At 35.7% G+C, this 25,812-nt stretch overlaps 1 protein-coding gene across 1 annotated transcript in view; it reads right to left on the minus strand.

The window, feature by feature from the left end:
• The window catches only part of PDE11A (phosphodiesterase 11A), a 1,463,629-nt gene that overhangs the window by 150,745 nt on the left and 1,287,072 nt on the right, over window positions 1-25,812 (minus strand). Inside the window, exon 15 of the mRNA XM_053698495.1 lies at window positions 17,358-17,458. Within this exon, the coding sequence (XP_053554470.1) occupies window positions 17,358-17,458 (101 nt within the window). The remainder of the gene's footprint in view (window positions 1-17,357; window positions 17,459-25,812) is intronic.

The following is a 25,812-nucleotide window of genomic DNA, read 5'->3' on the forward strand; positions in this document are numbered from 1 at the left end:
GCAGCAGCAGAAGAAAGCATCAAGTTTTGATTTAGATCGTATGAAACAAGCAAAAGAAAGGAAAACAATTGCTGATAAATAAAGAAAAAAGTAGCTGATAACTATGAAAGTAAAATCAAGACTTTTTAAATATATATATATATATATATATATATATATATATATATATATATATCTATATATATATATATATAATAGTCAATGTACTGTATATGCACTCTCACCTTCGGTCCACAACTGCCAGGGTGCTGTAGAAAATTGTAGTTAGATTCAAGGATTAAGTACTCCATTTTTTTTATTTTTTTTATTATTAATGTGATGTTTTGGGACACAAAAACAGTCCCTTCCTCTGACAAACAACAGCGCAAAATGACAAAATTTTAAAGGTAAGTAAAACCCTCCCCTTCTTCTCAGCCAATCCAGGCTGTCTACGTGTCAAGACAGAAGAAACAAAGCTCCTGATAGGTGAAGACAGAAGAAACAAAGCTCCTGATAGGTCAGCATAGTGTTAAACAAAGTGTACAATCCTATACTGTGATAAGCACCTAATAAACAAATATAAGTGTGTATAATATGTATCAAGGCCTGCAGGGTGTCTGATGTTAAGAAGCCATAAGATAATACCCAAAAGAACTTATAATGAACTTAAAAACATTCATTACGGACATATTTGCCCGGGTGGGGTTCTGAACCAATCACGCTCCTAGACACAGGTCACACACCCCTAATGAACCAATTATCCAGCCTGAATCACGAGTAGTGAGATAAAGGGTAACACCCACCATATCTCATTGGTAGACTTAAGCGTGATATAAATTATGCAGTGTATGACGTCTGCATGGTAACCAAAAGAGTCTCTGTTGCCACAATGCAACTATGAGCAGCGCAAAAACTGCTGTAGGTGTCTATGAAAACCACTGTCTAATACAAGTGCCCCAACGGGACCAAAAACCGCCATAGCCCGATCCTTCCATATCTGTCGCAATATCGCCATGTACAATGCTATGCATATTTTTGCTGACATGAATAACAGTTTAGGTGAGCTGATTAATCTACCGCTTGTGCACCAATATCATGCTACTCCCCTCAGTACAGTGCTATTACATCCGGAACGAAGAAGAAAATATGAGATCAAATTCTTCCTGACCTGTACCACACCATACATTATTTACCTACTGAATTTTCCCTGTGGGAAATATTACACAGGCAAAACCACTGACGATGCAAGAACCAGGATGGCGAACCATCGATCAAGCATTAGAACAGCCATCAATAATGGTAAATCAGATCAACCTGTAGCCCGCCACTTTCTGGAGGCAGGGTATACAGTGAAAGACCTAAGATTCCGTATCATCGACCATGTCCCTAAACTTAGAAGGGGTGGAGACAGAGCGAAGATCCTCTTGCAAAAAGAGGCCAGATGGATCTATGAACTGGGAACTTTGTATCCAAGGGGACTCAACGTACACACAGGATGGCAATGCTATCTATAGTGAAGGAATATGAGGGTCCACACTTCATGGCTACACGTAGGACCCACCCTTAAGGTGGTTCCTTATCATCAGAACTTGTCATGAATATGAGAGTCTACAGTCTGTGACTTGAATTTTGCTTTATACTTAGGGTGTCGTTCTTTCCTTTTAATTACCTGATTTAATAGTTTATGAGTATGATAACCTCCTGGGGTAATTTAACACTGTCATTGACATAGATTTAGTCGTGAGATAATGCCACAAAGTAGGCAACACATTCTACAGTCATTGCATTTAACATGGCCAGACCCATATGGCCTCTATTAATGGTTGGATGTTGATAAAATATATGAATTTTGAATATATGAATTTTTGGTATATGTTGTTCCTCTGAACTCTCTTCCATTATTGTGATCTATTGGTGATAATTCTCAATGATGGAATGAGAATGTATTGATTCATTATACAACTGTGGCTTTGATATGTCCTTTTTTTCTCCTTCTGGATTCTGTCATGATATGTACATATTTACATTGTTTTTAATTTGTTTTTAAGTCTATGAGTGTACACACACCACATACACAATATATCTATCACTTAACACATCACACTGTATATTAGGGCCTGCAGTGGTTTAGTTAGCCACATTGACACACTTGGATATGATTGGGTATTCTATCGATCTTTGAATATGAGGAAATATGACACTAAGTTTGTGTCTTATATCTGTTAATCCCCTTGAGACATTTCTGCAGGTTCCTCTACCACAGGTTAGGATTTACTCAGGTCGGAAGCTTTGGTTTTTGTTTAGCGTGGGTTTTGTACAGAACATTAGACACATATGGATGAGAGTCTCAAATGTAACTTATGGTGCCTGATAGCGGAATGATCTGTGGGGTGGCTAGTTGATTAGACATATCGTGATGGATCTATAAGTTGGACATAGTTGTGGTAAATGGTGGTTGCGACAGACGGTGGCCGACATAAGGGCCCTACATGATCATCTTATGTGACCATTGACTTCAGTTGCTGTGGGTCATTATTGGTTTTGGTTGCACAGTGCAGGGGTGGTTTTGGTTAGTTGATGCATCTGTTACATAGTGTTTTTGAACACTGTTTCACTATGAAACTCGATATTGGTGGGAGGTGCAGATTACACGCCCTTAATGATGATTACTGGTGGAGATTATGCTAGTGCTACGCCCACTTTTGATGTCAAAATTTACACCCACTCAGGGATGACAGGTCTTGGTTCCTGTGAAGTTAGGAGGGTTGACGTCTATACACTAACATGCTTATGGCTACATGTTTTTTCTATTATGATTGTATATCAAGCGATGCGAGTAATAGCACTGTACTGAGGGGAGTAGCACGATATAGGTGCACAAGCGATGGACTAATCAGCTCACCTACACTGTTATTCATGTCAGCAAAAATATGCATAGCATTGTATGTGGGGCGGTTGCGACAGATATGGAAGGATCGGGCTATGGTGGTTTTTGGTCCAGTTGGGGCACATGTATTAGACAGTGGTTTTCATAGACACCTACGGCAGTTTTTGTGCTGATCATAGTTGCATTGTGGCAACAGAGACTCTTTTGGTAACCATGCAGACGTCATACGCTGCATAATATATATCACGCTTAAGTCTACCAATGAGATATGGTGGGTGTTACACTTTATATCACTACTCCTGATTCAGGCTGGATGATTGGTTCGTTAGGGGTGTGTGGCCCGTGTCTTTTGGGTATTATCTTATGGCTTCTTAACATCAGACACCCTGCAGGCCTTGATACATATTATACCCACTTATATTTGTTTATTAGGTGCTTATCACAGTATAGGATTGTACACTTTGTTTAACACTATGTTGACCTATCAGGAGCTTTGTTTCTTCTTTCTTCACCTATCAGGAGCTTTGTTTCTTCTGTCTTGACATGTAGACAGCCTGGATTGGCTGAGAAGAAGGGGAGGGTTTTAGTTACCTTTAAAAGTTTGTCATTTTGCACTGTTGTTTGTCAGAGGAAGGGTTTGTTTTTGTGTTCCGAAACGTCACACTAACAATAAAAAAAAAATAATAATTTTTGTACCACAGGCGGCTGAAGACCAGTGAGTGCCTAATCCTTGAATCTAACTATATATATATATATATATATATATATATATATATATATATATATATATTTATATATATATATATATATATATATATATACACATACACACACACACATATAAATATAAAAAGTACAAAAGTATGAAGTGCACTGTGCCCAGAAGAAAGCTCCACACATATAGTAAAATCCAAAGGCTTTATTAATTCCAGTTAAAAGCACATCGATGTAACCGCACACATAAAATCAAAGCACTGTGTGCCATTACATTGATATGCTTTTAACTGGAATTAATAAAGCCTTTGAATTTTACTATATGTCTGGAGCTTTCTTCTGGGCACAGTGCGCTTCAAACTTTTGTACTTTTGGCTATTATTGGGTGTGTGTGGAGTAGACACACCATGAAACAGCACTGATTATCCCACATTTGCTCCATTGCTCACTCTCCATTGTGCCGGCTTCGAAGGATACAGCGAAGTGCTGTGGGAGTCTCTCAGGCGGTGAAATCAGCTCTGCTCTTTACCTCTAGTGATTTTCTCTACACATATAAATATATATATATCTATATAAATATGCATATAATACAAATGGCTAGCGCTAGTTAAGTCACCTACCGCTCCCAACAAAGACTCCAAAAGTGCAGCCCCCCCAATCTGCCGCACTAGGCAAGTGCCTTGTTTGCCTAGACCAAAATATGCCACATAACTGGATAATTAGAGCGAAGTTGCCTCTTTTCCTCCTCCATACTGTCTATGCCATTATTACTCCAGGAAATGTGGGATTAAAAAGGAAAAGTTACCTGCTGAAGCAATATGTCATGGGTCTAAACGCCAATAGAAAGGTAAGAAAAGGATGTTTAACACCAATAGAAAGGTAAAAAAAGGATGTTTAATGTTTAACATTTTTCTGTTTTTAAATTTGATGAAATATCTATATCACTATATCATTGAATCACCAAGAAACATTTTGCTTGTGTTTTAAATTGTTTTAGTGGACACTGAGTGGTTCCTTACTAAAGAGTAACATTTGAGGTGCAATATATTTCTTTATTTCTTAAACAAGGAGTTAGCTGGAAAAGAGTTTGCTGGATAACTGAGTTTCTAGAATTCCATGTTTCACCATGTTGTTTGTGTTTTCTGCATATTGGATTCATTAACTTACTCAAAAAAATGATGTCATTGGTTGATGCACCACATGGTACCCCCTGGTGTTCATTTATAATTAAAAGACATTAATCATTTTTTTTAAATAGGTTCCTTTAAACTACTGAAGATTTTATTGAAATTGGTTAAAGGGACAGTAAAGTAAAATTAAACTTAAATTGACTGGATAGAGAATGGAACAACTATTAAATTCACATTCATTATCAATTTTGTTTAGTTCTACTGTTACCCTTTGTTAAAAAGTAATCCTAGGTGAGTTTAGTAGTGTGCATGTGTTGTTAGCAATCTGGCAGCAGTGTTTGCAACAATGTTTATAACAATTTTATTCATAGTTGCAAACACTGTTGAAATAAAGTGCTGAATATATGTGCATGCTCCTAAACTCTATCTTCCTAGGTTTACTTTTCTACAAAGGTTACCAAGAGAACAAAGCAAACTTGATTACATAAGTAAATGAGAAAGTTGTTAAAAATTAAGGGCCCGATCCAATATGCAGCGTCGCCCGCAGAAGCCGGCGATGCCAAATTTTGCGCTGGTTTGGTATACTATATACGGCGTAACATAGAAGTTACGCTCGTATATTTCACCCTAAGGCCATAGTTTTTTGGCCCATAGAGTGATATACCAAACCCGCGCAGTTTGGTATCCAATATACAGCATAAGCATTTACATGGCGAAAATGGAGAACTCTTAGTCCATTTTCACCTCGCCATAAAATGCAGGTGTAGTAAGCCTTACGCTGAGTATTGGAGCCCCGTAACTCCCTAAACTGCCTGCAAAATAAAACCTAACACCTAACGCATGCGCAATGTCTATCTACCTGTCAACCGCAATCCCCCGCCGCAATCCCTAATAAAGTGCTTAACCCCTAAACCGTGGCTCCCGGACCCCGCCGCCACCTACATTATATGTATTAACCCCTAATCTGATCGACCTACACCGCCGCCACCTACATTATATGTATTACCCCCTAATCTGATCCCCCTACACCGCCACCACCTATATTAAATTTATTAACCCCTAATCTGATCCCCCTACACCGCCGCCACCTATATTAAATTTATTTAGCCATACATTTGTAGTACCAGATTTGTGTTAGTCTTTGCGCAAGGTTGCACAAAAGTTAATGCACCTTGCGCTGTTGATTGCACTCCATTTCTAATCTAGCGCATAAAATATGTTTGAAACAAATAAATAAATAAATAATACATACATATATATATATATATATATATTAATATTTGTATGGCATGTGTATGCATATATCTCTCTGACTGTCTATTTATCTCGCTCTGTCTACCTACCTACACATATACAAATACACACACCTACATATATACTTTCACTGTAGTGCAAGTTTTTATACATACTGCATTACAGTGAATGACTTATATGGCCACTAAATACAAATATGTCATTTTGTGTGAAAGTGAAAAAACATTTCTAGTGCAAATGTAATAAATTGCAGCCTGCTCTAGCAGCCCAAGGGTTAAACTCATATTATTTAAGCGCGTACAAGGTAGTCCTTTACATGGTAACTATGATATTTTTCACAGATGAGCTTTAGAATTGTTGTAAAACTGCTTAGGGTACAAAATAAATAATGGATCTATCTCTACATTTAATGCAATAACCTCAGCTTTTATACTATATTAGCTCCAAATTAACATCATCTTCAAGTAGATTATTTAAGCTGCAAAGGCTAAACAGTGGTTAAATTCACTGAAATGATATACAGATTCCTGAGAAAGCATTTTATGTTAAAAATCATTGGCTGCCTGTACTTTATGTTTACAGCAGGAGACTCCTGGGATGTATCAAATCTATTTAAACTTTTCATGATTGATACCAAATGGCTAGAATTAAGTCTTTGTGACATGTAATATTAATGACACCAAAGACAGGAATTTAAGCAGGTATTTTAAGTATGGAAAAAAATAAGTCAAAACAAATATGCCATTTTATGAGCAATATCAGGTAGAAGTGAAATTGCAAACTGTTTTTGTGGATTTAAAAAAAACAAAAAAAAAACATGAATATAATTTTTAACCTCCTTGCTGCGAATGTAGATTTACTGACTATTTTTTTTTATTTTAGGCGCAGTAAAAAAGGTTAAACTACAAACTTTTGAGAAATATCTCTTTCAGGCAGTGATCTCAATATTAAATGGCTTTATTTTGAACTTTGAATGGGACAAATTCCAAGTTTAAAAATAAATGAAAATTAAATAATTAATTAATTAATTAATTAATTAATTAATTGACTTAAATTTATGTTGCTGTAATATACCTTATGCTGTTGTCAAAAAAATGTGCCTGTCCAGCACTCACTGGGGAGACTGAAAGACAAATTCTGTAACTTACATATGCTGTATATGCTATATTTTGCCTAAACCAGCTACATAATACTCAGCTATTGTTTAGAGCAGAGCAAAAATTCACGTACAGCTAGCCCTAATTAATTACAATCAAATGAAATAAGATAAACATATTTACCCAGGTATTCAAGCAGCTAAGAGCCCTTTGTAATGACACTGATCAACTACATATTAGTCAGCACTTACATCAGTTTTGTGTTCTACTGGTTTGCATTGGTTTATAACTGTATGAGTAGTATAGTTTTGCTTCATTGAGATTTAGGGCATTCTGGTCAGGAACTTCTGACCATTTTGTGCTCAGTCTGACTAGCCTGCTTAGTGCCCTGTTTTAGGATAGCATAGGTCCCTAAGTGGACCTGATGGGACATTTTATTCACACAGAAGATTCCAGCACCGCACCAATATTTCTTAGCATGTGCAAATGTAGACAAGGTTATTGTATGACCCCCCTGTGGTATCCAAAATATAGCAAATTCCCCAGCACTATGTATCTTTCTACATCTTTATTGGAACAAACTGATCCAGGCCAACGTTGGCCTGGAGCTGTATGGTATTTTTTTATACCTGATTGGACATTACAGACTTGGTGGGGTCCGATGTCGGCTGGGGCATTGCTAGTTCTCTTATCTGCTAAAATATACTATGGACAAAATATTCAAATTACCCTATAATTGATCCATCCCCTCAATAAAAAACACGGCCTGTTGGGTAAATTCAGTTCAGGGTAAATGTTTGCATTACAGCTGCCAAAAATGATCTTATTTACAGTTGCAAGATGATGGTTGCTCCCAGCCCCAAATTCAGTTTGCTTTAAAAATGAAGTAATTTATTTTAATATGTCAGCCTCTACTTAAAGAAGCCAAAGTGCAGTATTCTTAATAAATTTCACTTGTGCCATACATCACATGCGGAATATTTAAATTGTCATTACTCACATTAGGTCTGGGGGGAAAAGGATATAATTAGTGTTTCTGTTAATACATACAGTAATGGCTGCCATTCTAATCCATAAGTTTCTATACAAAACCAATGTATGCAACCTTGGACTGAAATGTAGTTTGAAAATGTATGAGATTCCCATACCCTGCTTACAGTTTAAAAGCATTATAGTAGCTTTAAAGGGACATGAAACCCAAACATTTTATTTCATGATTCAGATGGAGCATACATTTTTATATATCTTTAAATTTACTTCTGTTATCAATTTTGCCTAATTTTCTTGGTATCCTTTATTGAAGCAGCAGCAATGCACTATTGGGAGTCAGGTGAACACATCGGTAAGCCATTGACAAGAGGCATATATGTGCAGCCACCAATCATCAGCTCGCTCCCAGCCTCTGAGCCTAGTACATAGGTATACTTTTCAACAAAGCATTCCAAGAGAACAAAGTAAATTAGATAATAGAAATAAATTAGAAAGGTGTTACAATTTGTATGCTCTGTCTGAATCATGGACAAATGGGGTTATGTCCATTTATGTCCGTTTAAAATTATGTAATTAAAAATAAGTTAGTGGATGCTTACTGAAATCTTGCAATTAATTATATTTACAGGCCTCACTAGCAAAGGCCAACTAATGTGTTGTTTTGTGTAATAAATGAATAGAATTACATATATCAAGGAATTCTAGTCTCATCCTTCACGAAGCTAACAACTATTGCAAGGCTTTAGAGGAAGAGGACAAGTGTTGATACATCTGTGAGAACCAGTTGTAACTTTAACAAAATATTTGGACTATGCATTTATTCATAAACATGCCTGATTGCAAATGAGTGTTTCTATTTACATGCGGCTAGATTGCGAGTTTTGCGCTATACCGGGTTCATAAATAACACAATAAGATGAGCGGTCCCGCACTTTCCATAGCGCTGCCATTACGAGTTACTGAAAAACCTCCTTGTGTTGTGCGTTATGGTGCATTAAGCTCCATACCGCACAAAAGCCAAGGACTGAGTTTATGTGCTTGTGCACGCTATCCCCCATAGACATCAATGGGGAGAGAGTGTTAGAAAAAAACGCCTGCGATCGCGGCAACGCAACCTCATTGATGTCTATGGGGGAAAGAAAGTTACGTTTAAACCTAACACCCTAACATAAACCCCTAGTCTAAACACCCCTAATCCGCCACCCCCGACATTGCCAACACTAAAGTGATTAACCCCTAAACCGCCGCCTCCCTAAACATATCTCTATACATATAAATCCATGTTTCTCTATGTATGTGTACGTATGTCAATGTAAAATCCCTTCATCTGCTTTTTTTTTCTAACTGAGATGTCGTCTCTTTGAGCCCTTATAACTTTTGTATGCAATATTTTTTGAAATAATTTTTATTAGACAGTGTTAATATGAGTGTAACTGTACTTTGTAATGTATTTTTCAAGTGTTTCATGAAACTTTTAAGTTGCGCAAAACTGTTAACTAAAGCTTTTCGAGCGCGGAAAGGATTGTTGCATAAAAGGCGAATGCGTGCACGCAATCACAATTTTTCAAAACTTTTAATAGCCGCGCAATGGAAAGTGATTGTTATCTAGCTCTATCATTGGTGCCCTCATTTTTTTTCCAGTCTCATACAGATGTTTGAATAGATATGGTGAATCCTCATTTCATACAAGCTGCAAACTGTCTTCCGAATATACATTGAACTAAGGAATGCAGCTGAATTGCCCTTAACTTTAAATGCAAGTTCATTTGGACTTTTTTAAAAATATTTTGTAACAACTATTTTTTTCTTAAAAAATCTGAATACAAAATTTGTTCCATTATTTTTATTTATTTATTTTTGAGAATTACTTTGTACTGAATGTAAATTAAACAGGCATTAAACACCTCTTGCTTTTCAGTTAAATTGTGCTTGTCCCACCCTCCCTAGAGAGGTCAAAAAAGCAAATTCTGAAACCTAAGTTTTACAAAGGAGTTGCTAACTCAACTGTCCACTAAAAGATATACTGGATACCTGGTAGGTGACTGGACAAGTGATAAAAAAATGTCCATCTGCAAAGCTCTACCTTAGGCTGCACCCGTGACCACCCTGAGCAGTGATTCAATCCCCTTGTCTACCAGTAACACTCAAATCAATGTTTTACCTCTTTGGCTGCCAATATTATACATACAGCATTGATTTTATCCCCTGTGTCGGTCAGCACCACATAATAGTGTTTTTATTGGGAACCGTCATGGTATAAAAACACAAAGCAGTAATTTCCCCTGCACCTACTTGTAACTCAGCAGAGTTTAACACCTCCCATAACTGCCAGTAACATATAAGACGAGGATTTTTTCACTATCCTTAGTTGCAAGTAACAAACAGAGCAACACATGTGCATTGTTGCCTCTTTATTTATAATGCAGAAAGGCATATGAGGTATTTACAATTTAGCTCTCACTAAGAGGACTTTAAAAAACTGGATATTGAAGTGTCCAATATTTTGTAAAGATTTTGCTGGACAGTCTGCTAAAATACTGGACTGTCCGGTTGAATACTGGACATGATCTGGCAACCCTTGTTTTAAAGTGGATTTAGATGTTTTGCAGCATTTTGAAGGAAATCTAGGTTACAACATTTGCTTTGTGGTCTCATTAGGAAGTGTGAAATAAGCACAAATTTTACTCAGAAGCACAGCTATAAGCTTTTTGACAGTCCCACAGGCATTCAATAAATATTCTTATGCTGAATAAACAACATTTTTTCTGTGGGAGTTGCCTATTCCCTGTGAACCAATAAGCAACAGATACCTAGGTATTAGTTGCACTTCCAGTTAGTTTCACTTAGCATGTTTAACTGCTGCTGTTTCATATACCTGATAGAAAAAAACTTTCAGTAAAATGTCCCTTTAACCATAAATATATAGGGGTTTCTGTTAACTTAGCATTGCAAAAACCTTTCCAAATTACTCCGGCCCAGTTTCCATTGCTGTTGTAAACTGTGTAAACTGGTGGTAAAGATTGAAGTCTATGGAGACATTATGTTACCACCAGTTTACCCAGTATACAACAGCAATGGAAACGAGGTCTTATTTGTTTACCAAGTATATGAAAAAGCATATTTAAAGATGTTAAGTTAAAACTAACAGGGGCATATTTATCAAAGTGCGAGCGGACATGATATGATGTAGTCTATCATGTCCGCTGCACATCGACAAATGCCGACAGCATACGCTGTCGGCATTTATCATTGCACAAGCAGTTCACCAGAACTGCTTGTGCAATACCACCCCCTGCAAATTCGCTGCCAATCTGCCACTAGCAGGGCGTGTCAATCAACCCGATCATATTCGCATATTCGCAGGCAAACAAGTTATGGAGCAGCGGTCTTTAGACTCGCCAGAAACAGGGGGCACCAAGCTTCATTTGGAGCTTGATAATTCGGCCCCTTCGTGTATAATTATGTATCACTGAGTCCTGTTTTTCATAAAAACAACCAAAAATCTGCAATACATTTTTAAACATTCTCTTTTAAGACAGGACATTTTTTTAACTGTGTCCCTTTAATTTATCAGCTTTACCTTCTTGTAAACCCATTTTGCACTGTATTATATAGTTTGTCATGAGGTTTTTTCTCTGTTTTTTCTGGCCTCTCAATCTTGCACATGCTCAGCTCATGCCTGAACCAAACATAATTAAGTTTCCATATTTTCCTTTCAAATTGGCTGCATACTTTTTTTTTTTGCTTATGTGTTGGTCTAAGAAACACTGTAGAATTCCTTTTTATTAAAGGGACAGTCAACAATTCTTATTAATTCTAATTCTAATTAATGTTACATAATTCTCCACTATAGTAAACTCACCGCAATTATGTTTGTGGCAAATCAGGGACATATAGTTTCCTATGTTGCGACTGAAAGAACACATTAAAAACCTTAAAGGGACAGTCAACTTTTTTTTTTATTAATGTTACATATTTCTGCAATATTTGCAAAATTATTTAACTTTATTGTAGTTGTACCTGTAGGATATTAAGCAAATTAGAGATTTAACCCCCCAAAACTTCTTCATCGTCCTCTTCTGATCCTCGTTTCTTTTTTCCCTTCAAATCGCCATAGAACTAAATGTAGCGCACTAAATTTAGCAGCCGGCAGATTTACCCAGTGCAGGAACCCGCTACATTCAGGGTCAGATTGGGAATTAAAAGCAGCCCTGGAAAAATTTGAAAACTAGCCCCATTTTTGTTTGAGTACGTAGAATGCACAAGCCCCATTTTCCTCATTGGGATTACAGGGATACTCCTTCCCCCAATACTTTTTTAGAATTAAATTATATTAGTTTGTATTAAAAAATGGCAGATTGTTATATAGGTACCCAAAAACCCAAGTTCATCCATGACTCCCTTTAACAGTGTGAAAACGATTATCCGTAGTGACTTGACGAGACTCTAAAAATCATTCAAAGGTGGTTTACTAAACTGGTATATGGTCTAGGAAATAAAACTTACAAGGAAATACGTTGTGTCCTTAATATGTATAGGTTAGAGGAGAAAAGAGATTCAGCTGCATCACCTCACCAACAGCTCCTCCCCCTTAAATTGCCGCTGACCAGCACCAGCTGCTGTGGCCCACATAGTGCAGAATTATGTAACATTAATAAAAATGTTGACTGTCCCTTTAAGGTTTTTTAAATGTGTTCATTCATTCTGAAAATAGAAAAACAAATGGCCCTGATTTGCCACAAACATAATTTTGGTGACAGCTAATTAAAAAATTGCACTTCTAATGGATTGGAATGCCATAGGAAAGGACGAAAAACAAATAAACTGTGAGTCTGAAGTTTATGTTCAACGACCACTAAATGAATGCAATGGGAGCCATGTTTAAAATAATTAACCAGTTTTAGGATTTGAAAATCACTTGTGTATTTCACAGAACTGTAAGGCAAGTTCTGAATCTTCCTTTTTGTGAGTGGCAATGTAATATAAAGTGTCAGCACTACATGATTTGTTTGGGAAACTAAAATATAAAATGATGAGTTTGTCTTTTTCAGCTGGAGAAAGAAAAACTCACAGCCTTCAAAAAAGCTGACTGCAATTTATTTTTCAGGACAGTGTATGAGTGCAACCGTAACATGTTTGTGAGTTTTTTCCGGAACAAATACATCTTGCTATGGTTGTTTAGGTGTATGTACATGTAACCGTGAATACTTTACAAAAATGAATAATATGGTGCCAAGTGAATGATGATTTGACATTGGCACAGACCATGTGTGTAATGTAAAAACCACTCAAACGACAAACAAGCTGTCTCAGCATATAGCAAATCACTGCAATTTTAAGAGGGAATTTAGGTCTTTTTCTCCATTACTCTGCCTAATACAAAGATTGCTGGCATAATATAAAAAAGGCTTATGCAGCGTGGCTGGGGCGAACTGGAATGTGACACAAATGCATATTACAAATGCTGCTAATAGGATTCAAAGTCATAAGCACAAAACAAAATTAATTTCTCTCATTCAGATTCATGGCATGACGAGAACATTAACAGGCCTCCGAGGGGATAAATGCTAAGCTGAAGAAAGCATGTACATCTCACATTAACTAGTGCCTAGACTTTAAATCAGCCTACTGCGTGGTGGGCTGGCGGAATGCGCTATCCGGCAAGGGGGGGGGGGGTTTATAAGGAGTAGATGTCTTACCTCAGTGATGCTATCAATGACATTGAAAAGCAGAATATTTTATTTTAATTATATATTTTTCCAATGCAAAGATCGAGAGATAATTTAATTTTATTTGATAAATGCATAATGTTTCAAAACCCTGCATAGCTAATGTTCCTTTTGTAAGTGAATAGGAATGTCACTTCATGGGCTAACTATGCTGTGGGTAAAATTGTATCTAAATTAAAATAGCTCTCTCATAAAGCAATGTTCCATGATCTTCGGTTTCAATGTTGTAAACTTAGAGGGATTGATATAAATACTGGCAATGAAGTACAAATATTATCTTAAAATGAATTAAATTGTTAGGCGACAACCTACGAAATAATATTACGCCTCTTCTGCAGATAAATATGCACATAAAGAGATGACAGATGGTTCTCACAAGCATGATACCTGATGACTCAATGTAATAACAAATAGGACAGTCTACTGCAGAAAGTTTTTACACCACACTACTATATTTTGTTGTTTAATCAACATGTTGAATACAGAAATGTAGATGATTTTATAGTATTGTTATAGAAATAATCTCCACTCCACCACAGATATTCAATATCTTTGAAACACTGCCCTCTTTAGGAGATTTTACATCAGAAAAAAACCCAAACTACTGTTTTTGATATAATATGACAAATTCTATTCCCATGGAAAAAAATATCATTTTTTTTTTACTAACTTATTAATTAAAGTATGTTGGGTTGTTTTATTTCTGTATTTCTAATAAATACTAGGATAAACATTTAATCTAGAACAGGTTCTACCCTTATAGATTTCTCTAAATCTTGACAGTTACATAACACAATGTATCTATAAATATATTTACTGAATCATAGAATTAAGTGCATTATAATTTCACAACATTTTATTTCACTCATATTTTTAATTTAAAAAATAACATTTTCTATTTTGTACTGATATTAAATATACACAACCCACAAAAGTCCAACAATCTATGGGACTGCTGATTTGGGAGACACAAGGGCCTACATAATATTCCCCATTAAAAATGTCTACTGACTGCAAAGCTCTCAACTGCACACAATTAAAAAAAACAACAACATATTATTACCTATTAAATTATTTGACTAAGGTACATTGTAACACTCAGGTATGATACCCTGGATAAAAGCTTTGATATGTTTAAATGAATCAGTACAATAGCTTTGAACAAGGCAGTAAAATATCTATTTAGCTTATTAAAACATGCTGAATGCACAGAGAGACCTGACAGAGCTAAAATGATAAAGAAATTAAAGGGACAATGAATTGAAACTATTGTTACTAGTTGCATGTTTTATTTTTTTGCCTTATCTGAATGCAGAGATACTGTTCCAACGTTACAATAAATAACACAGAAGCTTTATCCTTGCATGTGGGCAACAAGCTGTGTCAGAAAAGTACCAGAGATATGGCTGGAATACTAAGAAACTGCATCTATCCAGCGTACTTAAAATCACTGATGTTGTGGGCAGAATAATATATTAGAGTAGGAGTAGTTTTGCATTTTTAATACAAAAAAAGCAGACAAGCAGACACTAATAATAATAATAAACATAGTGATAAAGTCTAACCTAAAATAAATGATACATTAAAAAGATAATTACAGTGGCATGTCCATTTAGATTAACAAAAAGAGGAAATGGGCGGAGTCTAGATTGACTCACACTTGGAGCATCAACTAATAGATTTATAAATAAAGTTCTTCACATGAATGAACTACAAATGAAATACATGTTTTTATTTCACTGACAAAATGAAGGGAAGTGCTGCTCGATCAGTTTTTTACTGGTTTGTGCTCTTCAAACATATTTTTTTATTTTAATTTTATTTAATGGGAGCTATTTTTCTTCATTATTCGCTTTATTATTTTTCATTGTCATTATTAGTCTCTTTGATCTTAAAAAGACAAGATTAAAAAAAATAAAAAAAATCATTCTTAGTTATTGTCAGCAATGTAAAAATGTTAATCTATAGCATTAGGAACAAGCTGACAAAACAAGACATGCAGGTTCCTATGTAGTTAGAAAAAATACCCTTCTGGCTGTTTTAGTGTTTTCAACACTCCAGGCGCACTTAATGGTCAACATTTGGAACAAATTTAAAGCAACAATAACCTAACATTTGAAGAAGAATGTTCACATCACCATATGTGTGGCCTTATTAAAGAATGTTACTATCGGCAACGCTGTAACAATAAATGCATATGTAAGGCTACTGTGCATTAGCGCAAGGCTATGTATATATGTAACGGTCTAATCCCTGCCTGTATTAACAGTAAAACTGAGCCAAACTTATTTTAAGAAAATTCTGTCAAAATTAAACTTGCATGATTCAGATAGAGGCTAGAGCATGTCATTTTAAGATACTTTTAAATTCACTTCTATTTTTAATTGTGCTTCATTCACTTAGAATCCCTTGTTGAAAAATAATACCCACATATCCTACACTAGGAGGAGATAGCTGCTGATTGGTGCCTGCACACATTTTGTCTCTTGTGATTGGCTAACTAATTTGTCCAGCTAGCTGCCAATAGTGCAATGATACTCCTTCAGCAAAGGATAACAAGATAATAAAGCAAATTTGATAATAGAAGTAAATCGGAAAGTGTTTTAAAATTGTTCTATCCAAATCATGAACTAAAATGTTGGGGTTACCTGTCCCTTTAAGTGGGATAGGATGAATTAATTACCTAATATAATGTGCTGCCTAAGTATTTTCTCAAAGAGATAGATATGTATAAAATGTTGTAGCTTAACAAATTCCTTTTCTTCTTACTATGTGTTTAACCCCTAAAAACGGGTTAAATACATTGTCAAGGTTTTCAGACAAGTCTTGTGCCAGTCAAGATGGGGAAACAGCTTGTGTGCAAATGTGAAACATTCATACATGAGTATGCTCCAATCACAGGCCATATCTGGAGCAGAATCTGGGTGTTCTCAGAATTGCAGAGTTGTGTTTAATCCTTTTCAAGGAGTTAAGCACAGTAAAACAAGGGTATTTGTCTGCAATCTAACAGAATAGAGCATTTTTACACTGGAATATTCCTTGACACTTTAGATCACAAGTATTGATGAATTTCTTCCCTGAATCCTTTCTAATTCTAGGCTTCACACACTATAACAACCTTTAAATTAGCCAGGAAGTGCTGTCATTAGTTGAAATATGATTCTACAAAATGTGAATCAACAAGGAAATCAGAAACCGATATTGAAATCATGCTTCATGTGATACTAATGACAGCTAATTTCCTACAGGGTTTATACCAGGGGTGTCCAAACTTTGCTCTCCAGAGGTTTTGGAACTACATTTCCCATGATGCTCAGCTAGATAAAATGCTGGCTGAGCATCATCGGAAATGTAGTTCCAAAACCTCTGGAGAGCAAAGTTTGGACACCCCTGGTTTATACTCTATGAAGCTACATTTACACAATTTTAGCCAAATACTAATTTATATTTGTACTCTCCTTGAGTCAGCAAATATTTGTTAATATACTGACATTGGTCCAGGTGTTTGCACAATGTTGTGATTATTGCTAGTGCACAAGCAGGCTACCATGGCATTATATATGCAGAAAATACATACTCAAAATGCAGAGTGATATCCGTTGCCAGTATCGACTGCTTCAAAAGCTGCATGAGGTCGCTGTACTGCTGAGACGACAAGTTGGCGAAAATGTTGTGCCCCTGCAACACAAAAGCTATAAGGAATAAGTAAAAGAAACGTACAGGTTTCATAACAGCCACGTCATTCTATTGTCACAGCTACTCACAGCTCATTATACACTGTTAAATCCCATGACTTGGTAACAAATGTAAGCATCTGAAGATTGCAATTAATGTTTTGTGAACATTTCAGACACTTGACTAGATCACAGTAGCACAAACATACCCATTAACTACAGCAATACAGCATTAAAGGGATTGGAAACTCCAGCATTTTCTTTCATGATTTGAATAGAACATACAGTTTTAAACAACTTTCCTATTTACTTCTACTATCAAATGTGCTTCATTTTCTTGGTATCCGAAGGAACAGCATTGCACTACTGACAGCTAGCTGAACTCATCTATTTAGCCAATCACAGGAGAAAAATGTGTGCAGGCACCAATCAGAAGCTAGCACCCACTAGTGTAAGATATGTGTGTATTCATTTTCAACAAGGGATTCTAAGAGAATGAAGCACCTTTAAAATAGAAGTGAATTCCAAAGTATCTTAAAATTACCCGCTCTGTCTGAATCATGCAAGTTAAAGAGACATGAAACCCAAAATTTGTCTTTCATGATTCAGATAGAGAATACAATTTTAAACAACTTTCCAATTTACTTCTATTATTTAATTTGCTTCCATCTCTTGTTATCCTTTGCTGAAAGGTTTATCTAGGCAAGCTCATGAGCAGCAGAGAACCTAGGTTCTAGCTGTTGATTGGTGGCTGCATATATATATATATATATATATATATATCGATTGTGATTGGCTCACCCATGAGTTCAGTTAGAAACCATTAGTGCATTGCTGCTTCTTCAACAAACGGTACCAAGAGAATGAAACAAATTAGATAATAGAAGTAAATTGCAAAGTTGATTAAAATTGTATTCTCTATCTGAATCATAAAATAAAAAAATGTGGGTTTCATGTCCCTTTAATTTTGACTTTCCTATTCCTTTAACTTGTACTAATGTGCATATTGAGAAAATAAGGCTTTTTAGTGAGATGATCAGAAAGTGCACATAGTACTGCTTAATAAAAGATGTATATTCAGATTGTAAATGCAGGACAATTATATCATACTTTATGTTAAACATATTCTCGTGAAAATAGGGGTGCAATGAGAGAGGATATAATGAGGAGGAGTTAGTGCAAAGCAAGGTACAGATAAGTGCAAACAAAGATGGCTAACGTGAGCAAAAGAGGAAGAGAAAGGATTTGGTGGTGTCAGGGAGCACATAAGAGTGAAAGTTCAGTGACAGAGGGGAGAGAGAGAGGAATGTGGGAGAGAGAAGTTGAGGATGTGTTTGTTGCACTGAGTAGGAAAGATGTGAAGAGGAAAGGCAGAAGCTGACAGAAAAACTAGATGTAGATACCAGGCCAGAGGGTAGAACTGTGACCATCAGGAAGTGACAAGACTTCTTTCCTATGCCATATACAGTATACTGTCTAGCCTAGCTTTAAAATGATAACTAATTACAGTGTTGCTGTTGATTCATTCTATGAGACACATAAACAACTCTCTAGTGCATGTTATCAGGCTCCATAACCTTCTCATTCATTCTCCCCCCGCAGACTGATGCTCTTGTGTGCAAGTGGCCCCCTCTGTACACTGTGTGTAGATCCCCTGTATTTGTTCCTGTGTGTATAAGTAGCTCTAAACCTATCATGCTAAAGAATTGATCATATCACGTTTATTTACATAGAAGCACTGGCTTTTATTTATTTATTCTTCAAGAAAGATACAGCTGTATTAAAAGTTGTGATGTAAAATATAAATATATTTTTGATGAGGATTAATCATTAATAATCATGCCTTACCGAATAACATCTCATATATTATATTATTTGTATGCAAGAAAGAGTTTGATATTTTGTAATGGTTGCATTGTTCTTTTGCTTTCTATGCTTAGCAAATGACTTCCGAATGCCAGAATCACAGTCTTTGCCAGCAGCCTCCAGAAACACAAAGATAACTGCAAGTGCTGCATCTGTGCACAGTGTAGATCAGTTTGTCCCCTCACAGGCCATATCACAAGGCAGACTGGAGTCTATGCACTACATAAACTGAACAAAAAAACAACACACTGCTTGGGAGCATCTTCTCTTTATATGTTGTATTAACCAATTCCATCTGTTATTATTAAGATAAGTATGGCATTAATAATATCATTTATTTGTAGCATGACAACAGCTTCTGCAGAAAATAGCCACAATTCCTTTTTTTCTTCTGGGATTATAACTCACCCCTGAAAACACTATGGGCTAGATTACAAGTGGAGCGCTAATTTATTGCATGCCCACAAATTTGCCAGTTTACGGGGCGCACAATAAATATCTAGCCATTACAAGTGGCTGGTTATTGCTACCTCAAGCTTGCGGTAGCAATTAGCGCTCCAAATATTGACCAAAGATCAGATCTCTGGTTAGATTTCTAAATGTGCCCCAATTGCCTCCAAAATGTGTAGAGCATTTTGTAAAATAAAAAATACTAGCATCTTTAATTTTATTTTTTTTTTAAACTGCATGAAGCAGTTTTTAGGGGTTAAATTTGGCGAGTGTGGAGTGTTAGGAAAAAAACGGCACTGAAAAGTGCCTTTACATTACGGTCTATGGGGAACTGTGTGTTCTCTGTAAATATACTGTATGTGCATATGCTTATATACATATATATTTATGTGTTAATATGTGTGTGTACACATATAAACACATAAATATATATGTATATAAGCATATACATATATATTTCAATCTGCTGCCAATCGCTGCGCAACTTACCCCCTTCGCTGCGCTAGGTTCTCATGCCATGTCTCACATCATCAATGAGAACACAAGCGCTTGTTCACATTAAATTTAACTTGTAATACCAGCGCACATTTGCATGCCCTGGTATTACTAAGTGGATCGCAATTATCACTTTCGCAAAATCGTTATTTTGCCCTCCACTTGAAATCTAGCCCTATTTGTCTATCACATTCCTCTTTGTAAATCCCGATCCCTTGAAATTGCAGGATATTAATTATTAAGAGAAAACATTATGTACCATTATTCTTAGACATATAGATGTATGTAACTTGATTTTTGTTGCAACCAAAAACAGTCTGCCTGGCTAGAGAGTTACTTTTAATTGAACTAATATTTAACAGGAAATTATGTTTTTACATTAAAATGTTACACTTTAAAGTTTCTTTGTTAATGGTCATAAAAAAACTATTGTAACACTTAATGACAGTCTTTTAAAATATAATATACATTTATGAATCTGTCACAAATTGTGATAAACTGTGAGCCCTGTGCAATAAGAAAATGTTATTTAAAATAAGTTTCATTGTGTTTTTTGTCTCATCAGTTTATTTAACTGTGTGTGTGTGAATATATGTTTATAAATACTTAGAACATATTCCCTTATGTGAAGAACATTGGAATGTAAAATATTTATATTAAATATCTATCTATCTATCTACTGTATATATATATATATATATATATATATATATATATTTATAACAAAAATATGTTTATAAATACTTAGAACATATATTTGAAGAACATTGGAATGTGAAATATTTACATTAAACCTGTTATTAATTATGAATATTGCATAAATATGCTTTTGCATGTTTTCAGCTACTTGACTGCATATGTATTTATCTGTTTATTTGAATATATATGTCTGTTAATACATATATAAATACATAAATACATATATACACATATAAATACATAAATACATATGTACACACACATATAAATATGTATATACTGTACATACATATACATATTTAGACATTTGTATGTATGTATCTCTATGTTAAAGCCCTTTGAGTCCTTTTTTCTCTCTAACATGTAAGACCTCATTTCTTTGAGCTCTTATAATTTTTTATGCAATATTTTTTTTAAATAATTTTTAGCAGACAGTGTTATTATAATTGTAACTGTACCTTTAAATGTATTCTTGATGTTTTTTCCCCAAACTTTTTAGTTAAGTGTAAAAGTTAACCGGGCCTCTGAAGTCAGACTATCCTGCGCTATCCCGATGCACATTAAAGTCAATTGGTCTCAAGCGAATGTGTTTACTTTCAACTCGTAATAGGAGCCGCTATATAGCCCTTTTTGCTCACACGCAACAGTTAGTGCACCACTTGTAATCTGTCCATATTTTTTAATCTTCAAATCATGCATCTGAATGTGATCTTTTTTTAGCAAAGGAAGGCAGCTTCATACTGATTAAGATACACAGCAAGCTTTCATTATTGTTATTTCTGTCTCTAGAGATACAGTGCATTGCAAGAGAGAAACCTATGATGAATCCAGGTCATAGACACATGTGCCTAACCAAAGCCCTGTATTTCCTTGACCTAATGAATAATTTTCATGTTACTGCAGGAGGTTCACATTCACACAACAGGAGTGCTTTCTAACGTAAAAGTGTACTAAGGCTGACACCTGCTGGTGGTTTTTAGATTAGTTCTAAAATGGCACTAGGATGCGCAGCTACAGTGTTGTGTGACCAGAATACATTACCGAAACAACAAGAATACATCCATCCTAAGAAAGCCATGTTCATCTGGTGAAACACTGCCTTGAGGATTGTATGCGGGAGGGAGCTAAAAGGGCACACAACACCTCTGTCTCCTGTCCATATGACACATCTCATCTGATTGTTAAAGGGACGATTTAGTGAAAAAATAAAATGTCTCTTTTTGTTTTCAAATGTATTTTTTTATTTTCTATGGGCCAGATTTTAAGTCTCGCACACAAATGCACGTGGTACAGAGAGCTAATATTGCTTGTGCGCAATCTATTATGTTTGTATTTCTGCGCGGAAATTGCACATCATTGTGAGAGTGTTAGTATTGTGCATGCTACAGTCACATGATGCAATGTAGCCGTTGTACCACATTAATGTCCTGATGGAGTTAGGGCTTTTACTAAAATTATTTCTGGCAAATTACGCAAATACACAAAGCTGTTCTATAGAAAATACTTTCCCTCTGATAGTGGAGTTTTTAATTTATTTCCATGTTAGTTTAAAGGAACATGACACACAATTTTTTTTCTTTAATGATTCAAATAAAGAATACAAATTTAAAAAGTTTCAAATGTACTTCTATTATCAAATGTGCTTCTTTCTCATGTAATTCTTTGTTTAAGAGATATCTAGATAGGTGGCATACACATGTGTGAAGCACTACAGCATTAATAAGGGCAGTTGCTAAAACTCAAAACGTTGCTCTTTCTATGGACCTTGTATTGAAGATACACTAATAAAGATATTTTTGTTCAAACTGCTGGAGGATTGTTGTTTCTGTTTGAAGCACTACATGACAGGAAATAGTGCTGCCATCTAGTGCTCTTGCTAATGTATAACATTGTTGCAAAACAGCTAATATATAGTGCTGCAGACACGTGCACTCGCCTGAGCTTACATTCGTGCTTTTCAACAAAGAATAACAAAAAACAAAGACAATTTGATAATAGAAGCACATTAGAAAAAAATTTGAAACTGTATTTTTTATCTGAATTATGAAATCATGTTTGGTCCCTTTAATGATACATATTAGACTAAACACAAACATATACACACATACACTCTTTCCTACATGTATCATAAAAATGCCAGAAAAGCCTCATTTCATATTGTAACTTTTAACACACTTATATACTACACCTACTTTAGCACACCTGATGCAATCTGCAATAATAGAAGCTCACACTACAAATAAGACATGGCTTTTTGCAAGGACATTTAAAGGGACACTCAAGTCAAACTGAAACTTCATGATTCAGATACAGCATGTAATTTTAAACAACTTTCCAATTTACTTCCATTAACAAAATGTGCACAGTCTTTTTATATTTACACTTTTTGAGTCACCAACTCCTACTGAGCATGTGCAAGAATTCACAGCATATATGTATATGCATTTGTGATTGCCTGATGGCTGTCACATGATACAGGGGGGGGTGGAAATAGACATAACTTTGCAATTTATTTAACAAAAATCTACTACTCATTTGAAGTTCAGACTAAGTGCTATTGCATTGTCTTCTTATCATGCATTTGTTGATTATGCAAATCTACAGTGTTGACTGGTCCTTTAAAGGAACACTCAATCAAAATTAAACTTTCATTATTCAGATAGAGCATGCCATTTTAAACAACTTTCCAATTCACTTCTATTAACAAAATTTGCACAGTCTTTTTATATTTAAACTTTTTGAGTCACCAGCTCCTACTGAGCATGTGCAAGAATAAGTGTGTATGCATTTATGAATGGCTGATGGCTGTCACATGGTACGTGTATGCATTTGTGATTGGCTAATGGCTGTCACATGGTACAGGGGGAGTGGAAAAAGACATAACTTTTAAAATTGTCAGAAAAAAAATCTACTACTCATTTGAAGTTCAGACTAAGTGCTATTGCAATGTCTTGTTATCTTGCACTTGTTAATTATGCAAATATACTGAGGTGACTGGTCCTTTAAGTCATCTAGGAATACAGTTTATATTCCTTTGTTGTGACTGCTCTGCATAGACATGAATAATATGGTGTATTTAGAGACTTTTCAATTAGCTATTTCTATGGTTTTTGGACATTAGCAGGATGTACCAATCAGTCAATAATCATTAGCAAAGATTACTTAGCAACCAATGAGCATTACTAGGAGGTACACACCTGCTGCTACTGTATTCGTTTTCATTTAAATCTAAATGATGTTTAGCTTACATTTTTAAGCACAAAACAAAACAATATTTTTAGATGCTGCCCTTTCATATGAATGATGCAAAGTTAAAAAAAAAAAAGTGTAATCAAACACATTAGGCATTCATCATCATTATTATAGAATCAATTATATGTCATTTTACCTTCACATTGCCCAAAATATTTTGCTTTTTATAGAAACCACCAAAAATAAAATGCAAAAATGATATGCTCAAATTCATTAAAGCATGTAAAGTTTCATTACTGATCCAAGCTATGTGTTTAACGCCTGGGGTCTTGCCCATGTCTTCCTGAGCAGAGCACAGCTGGTGAACCAATCAGGAGTAGCTGCCAATACGGTTGCTACCTGGACCATGTTTTCCTCAACACTTATGAGTTACACATGCTGCAGGGTAAGCAGGGCTGAACATGTATTGTGCCTCTGGACATCACATGAATAGTACTGATGAACAGCACAATTTATGTTCCTCCCTGCACACTCTACAGCATGTGTAGCTCATAAGTGCCCAGGAAAACATGGCCGATGTGTCAACCCTAGCTGGCAATAAACTTAAATTTCCCACTTGGGAGCTACAACGTTTTGTTTCTCCCGAGAAGGATTTTAACCCATAGAAAGGGGTTAAAATAATAGTTAGCTCGGGTTGGTATACGTTTTGCATCAGAATGTGCCTTTAATTTAAATAGTGAAACTTCTGGGTTGGAATGCAGCAAAAAAATGAAGGCAAAAGTCCCTCAAAATACATAATTATAAAGCTCTACTGGATTGGAGTGGGGCCACAGTTATACAAACTAATCAGCACAGTGTATACTAGTCATGTGCACACAATGACTCACCAAAACAATAAATGCATACACTGACATTCATCCGACACACATTAGACACCAAAATACTCAACAGCACTGGGTAGTTCTTTATATTGTGACCTAATAGCCTAGCACACACAATCTATCCCAGCATATACACAGAGCAGAACAGTCAATTACAGCACACCCTCCCTCAACACACTAACCAGCACAGAATATCATTAAAGGGACATTAAACACTAAACAAAAGCTAAATATAATGATACATTCAAAGAAAAGATTAGTCTGAGAATTACATGTTGATGTATTTTTTTAAAGTTTTATTAGGTTTTTAAATATTGACAAAATAAGTGTAAAGTTTTAGTGTCTATAAAACAAAGAGCGCTGCCATGTTATAACTTAGGTTACCTTCTCTGCTGTAGCCAAGAGACAGTTATAAATAGCTCACTAGAGTGTGCAGCCAGGGGCAGCACTTCAGTAACTGAGTCAGCCACTGTCAGACCCTGACCACTCCTGTCCTCTGTCTCCGTGGGGGAAGTCGCAGGCTCCCAGCAGCACAACCTCGTCATGCACAAAGACACAGAACTGGTCAGGGGCGATGATCAATTTTGGACAAGTGCATTTCTTCCCTAACTTTCTTCTCACTTATTGTGCAGTTGTGCACAAGCATTGATTACATGCACAATGGCAGGAAGTCAGGCAGGCTTAGTAAGGTCAGCAGCTAGGCTAATAGGTTTAAATGCTAATCAGCAGTGTTACTACTGGGGGGGGGGGGTGGCATTGCATTCTCAGACCCAGG

The sequence above is a fragment of the Bombina bombina genome, chromosome 1, assembly GCF_027579735.1.
Source record: "Bombina bombina isolate aBomBom1 chromosome 1, aBomBom1.pri, whole genome shotgun sequence".
Taxonomy (NCBI): Eukaryota; Metazoa; Chordata; class Amphibia; order Anura; family Bombinatoridae; genus Bombina; species Bombina bombina.